Source organism: Priapulus caudatus, unplaced genomic scaffold (genome assembly GCF_000485595.1).
Source record: "Priapulus caudatus unplaced genomic scaffold, Priapulus_caudatus-5.0.1 Scaffold520, whole genome shotgun sequence".
Classification (NCBI taxonomy): Eukaryota; Metazoa; Priapulida; class Priapulimorpha; order Priapulimorphida; family Priapulidae; genus Priapulus; species Priapulus caudatus.
The window spans coordinates 16,485-21,188 of record NW_014577581.1 but is presented as its reverse complement, the minus strand read 5'-3'; the positions used below and the strand labels follow the sequence as shown (position 1 = coordinate 21,188).

The window sequence follows — 4,704 nt, the reverse complement described above, 5'->3', positions numbered from 1 at the left end:
GGTGTTCAATGCATTGATTTCTATTCTCTTTACTAATTTGTAGGAGAGCCTATATATAGGACGTGAATTCTACAAGTGAGCGAGGCTGTCTTCGAAGCAAAACACGTGGTCGTGACTTGAACGCCAGACAGGGTAGACATATCTGACGTGTGTCACCAGTACGTGGCAGCTTTCCCCGAAGCACGATGGAGTACGTGAGAATTAATTCCGGGGAAAATTCATATGAGTGCAAACTGTGCGATGCTTCCTTCTCCTATCTGAGTAGTGTGAAGACACACATGAGAACTCACACAGGAGAGAAACCATTTAAGTGCGATCTGTGTGATGCTGCCTTCTCACAATCGAGTCATGTGAAGTCACACATTATCACTCACACTGGAGAGAAACCACATAAGTGTGATCTGTGTGATGCTACCTTCTCCCGCTTGGATCATGTGAAGAAACACCTGAGAACTCACACTGGAGAGAAACCGTATAAGTGCGATCTGTGTGATGCCGCATTCGCAGAATCGGGTACTCTGAAGAAACACATGAGAACTCACACGGGAGAGAAACCATATAAGTGTGAACTGTGTGATGCTGCCTTCTCCCGCTTGCATCATCTGAAGACACACATGAGAAGTCACACTGGAGAGAAACCATATAAGTGTGATCTGTGTGATGCTACCTTTGCACAATTGGGTGCACTGAAGACACACATTAGAACTCACACGGGAGAGAAACCACATAAGTGCGATCTGTGTGATGCTACCTTCGCGGACTCAAGTAATCTGAAGACACACATGAGAACCCACACGGGAGAGAAACCACATAAGTGCGATTTGTGTGATGCTACCTTCTCACAATCGAGTTATGTGAAGATACACATGAGAACCCACACGGGAGAGAAACCGTATAAGTGTGATCTGTGTGATGCTACCTTTGCACAATCGGGTGCTGTGAAGACACACATTAGAACTCACACGGGAGAGAAACCACATAAGTGCGATCTGTGTGATGCTACCTTCTCCCGTCTGGGTGAAGTGAAGACACACATGAGAACCCACACGGGAGAGAAACCACATAAGTGCGATTTGTGTGATGCTACCTTCTCCCACCGGTGTAGTCTGAAGACACACATGAGAACCCACACGGGAGAGAAAACGAAGAAGAAAAATATGAAAGAAAAAACAATTTAAATGTAACATGTGAAGTGAAGAGTTAGCTCTGAAAACACCCTATAATCACACATGGCAATGCATGATAACTCTAGGGAGATGTCGTAGAGATGTAAGCTGTAAGTTCATCTCGAACTGTCAGACTAACATGTAAGATCAGCTTGGCTCTGTGAACAAGCGAGCACACTGCACGCGTGTGAAAGCTAGACTAGGAATTAATTGAGAAAGTCTTGAAACCTTTAAGGTATACTACCTGACTGTGTCATGTTTTTTTAGTGTTTTTAATCTACCTAACATGTGGCCATGAAAACTCTTTGTAAGTTTTTGTAAATAACCGTACGTTTGAACACTGATCTAATAAAACGCATTGCCGTATTATGATTCAGCAGCGCAGTTAGTATAATTGTGAGTGAAAATATGCACGCGCGGTAGCTGGCGCAGGCTATTATACGCAGGGCTATGGGTGGTAGGAAAGTGTACCTGCTCTTGTATCTCGCGACGAGTTGAGTGACATTTCTAGAAATGCTACCTAGCTGTCATAAACCCATGTCTTATGATCTGTGCGAGTGTTGAGTACATTAACGCGCGGATAGTTTAATTAATGCAAAAATATGCACGCGCTGTATCGGGTATGGGTGGTAGGAATGTATACTTGCTCTTATATCTCGCGAACGACTTGAGAGACATTTCTAGAAATTTCCCCAATCATAGACATGTCTTAGCTATGATCTACCTGAGTATTCAGTTTATTAAAGCGCGGTTAGTTTAATTAGAGTGAAAATATGCACGCACGGTATCGCGCATAGGCAGTGGCTGGAGGTACGGCAACCGTATCTCTAATTGACGAGGCTGGAGGTACAGCAGTCCATTCACTTTTATACTTAACGAGACAAAGATGGCGGCGGAGGGCAGCAGATTTCGAAATAACGCCTTGGGAAATTCACGATTTGAGAGTTTTGATGAGCTAGAAACACTCGGATTAGGTATGAAAATGAACATTATTGTAAACTTTACATCAGAAGATCGCAAATAATTGCTTCAGCCCTCAAACAAACGCCAAAACGGGGCTTCAGTGAACGACGGCTGCCGTACCTTCAGCCACTCCGTATATTATACGTGGGGCTATGCGTGGTAGGAAAGTATACAATAAAGCGCGGTTAGTTTATGTGATATTTTCTGAATTTGGTGATTCATTTGTACACTCATGAGCCGGTGTTTCGTTATATGATAATGCGTCTGTACTGAATCGTGATAATGCTGAGTACATTGGATCAAGGACGATTTGGGTAAATTAAAGCCGTGCGAGAGAGAGAGAGAGAGAGAGAGAGAGAGAGAGAGAGAGAGAGAGAGAGAGAGAGAGAGAGAGAGAGAGAGAGAGAGAGAGAGAGAGAGAAGAGACAGGGCGAGAGAGAAGAGACAGGGCGAGAGAGAGAGAGAGAGCGCGAATGGTTCGTCACGTGACTGATTATTATTCTATAACATATTATTCTATAACACCTGTGTTGTAAATCACTTCATACTTGTGCGAACTTGCAACCACATGGCTGCTATGCTGCTCAAGGTCGAGTCTTGTCAATAATGTCGTCATTATCAGGAAGCCACCCAACTTGCTTCATGCATGCTGCACCATGCATAGCTATCACATGCACATTCTATGCCAATAGTAGCTGCAGTGCAGGCAACCGCTTACTCTATATAGTAATGAAATACACTTACAGTGCACGACCTGCCCCAGGGCCTGCTGCGGCTGCAGCGCCATGCTCACCTTGGGAGCCAGCCACTCTGCAGTAAAAAATAAATTCATAAGAAGAAACAAGAACTGACCTTAGAACCATCCAAACTGTGTAGAGCTAATGTATCTTCGAATAACAATTCTTTCAAGCAAATAGTTCATTTTATTTCGTGGGAACAGGTCTGTTGTCATTTCGAGCATAATATGCAGTTATGCCCTTGTATTCGATGCTCGTTCGACACACATTAATTGTACAAAATCTAGAACTACGTTCAAGTCGACGAAACAACTGATCATTTTTCCTTGTTTACTTGCTTACTAATAATAATAAAAAATATTGTAGGAAAATACAGTATTTCAATCATTACACAGCTATTTAACCTATTCCTATGGTCTAACTTCAGTAATAGCTATCGGTATTACAATTAGGGATAGGGGTAGGCCCAGCTGTACAAGAAACTATTTGTGCTATCCATTATTATACTAACGTATGTCTACTATTCTGGAGCACATTCAGTAGAATTTATTTGTGGAAGAAAGAAAACAGGAAGAGAACAGGAGCGAAGGTTGCAGAAGCGAGCAAAAAAGCAAAATATTGCATTGAATAAACAGAGGCAGTGTATAGCCAGAATCGATAAACTGACTCGAGAGCTGTGTAATGTAGCTGGGATCGGGATCATCCGGGTTACCGAGAAAAAGGGTTAGGTATGAATTAGACAAGTGTAAATCTGTGATAATCAAGCTGGAAGCACTCTGAATTCAGATTAGATATCGCAAAGCAGTTATGCAAACAGAAAATGAAGATAGTAGGCTTAGCCTCTCTAAGGGCTCTAGAAAGTTTAGCGTAGCATTCCTGGCCGATAACCTGAATTCAGTGATTCGCGCAGCTAATCGAGTGATGGACGAAGTTAATGGTGAGAGCAGTGTGGGTAGTGATGTTTCACATGCTGCAGCAGATAAGCAAGATGTAGATGAGGCAAAGGCAAAGTTGCTGAGGCAGAAGAATAACATAGTAAGAAACCAGCGAGCCAGCAAGAAAACGTACAAAAACACGTCTAAATGTGCCAAGTTGTCAGGGCTTCGCTCCCTATGACGGAATAGCCATGTAGTTCCATAGTCTAGAAATAGATAGTCTCCCATCGCTAAGGCGACACACGCTCCACGTAGCAACACCGTCTCCCCGACGACACACGCCGTACACCTCTCGTCCTCTCGCTACGGCGACACACGCTCTACATAGCAACACCGTCTCCCCCGACGACACACGCCGTACACCTCTCGTCCTCTCGCTACGGCGACACACGCTCTACATAGCAACACCGTCTCTCCGACGACACACGCCGTACACCTCTCGTCCTCTCACTACGGCGACACGGGGCGACACACGCTCCAAGTAGCAAAAAAACTAACTCTCCGACGATACACGCCGTATACCAATCGTCTCGTAGCAAAAACCGACTCCCCTCGTGTCCTTGTGGATATCCGTCCTGTATAATGGTGTCGTCAGCTATGGGGCTAAAGTTTTATACAGTATTCTGATGAATTTAGATTTAAGAAGGAAGTTAAGAACATGGGTCGTTTATACACACACATTTTTCTTCTTCCTGTTTTGATGTCTTATGTGCAAAGTTCACACCAAACACTATTCAAAGCTATACCACCGCAGTGGCGGATTAAGAGGGGTGGTGGAGGGGGTGGCTCCCCCCTCCGCTGGAGTAACAATATGTTTACACATAATATATGTGTTGGTATCTTATACCAATTAATTATTGCTAGGTATAATATTCGCGCGGCTGTAAAAAACTCTACCTGATG

At 43.9% G+C, this 4,704-nt stretch overlaps 1 protein-coding gene across 1 annotated transcript in view; it reads left to right on the top strand.

Moving 5' to 3' along the window:
• The window catches only part of LOC106811250 (zinc finger protein 227-like), a 5,282-nt gene extending 1,300 nt beyond the window's left edge, over window positions 1–3,982 (top strand). The window contains exons 3-7 of the mRNA XM_014814806.1: window positions 279–362; window positions 531–621; window positions 658–698; window positions 783–855; window positions 3,843–3,982. Coding sequence (XP_014670292.1) covers window positions 279–362; window positions 531–621; window positions 658–698; window positions 783–855; window positions 3,843–3,982 — 429 coding nt within the window. The remainder of the gene's footprint in view (window positions 1–278; window positions 363–530; window positions 622–657; window positions 699–782; window positions 856–3,842) is intronic.
• Window positions 3,983–4,704: the final 722 nt, after the last annotated feature.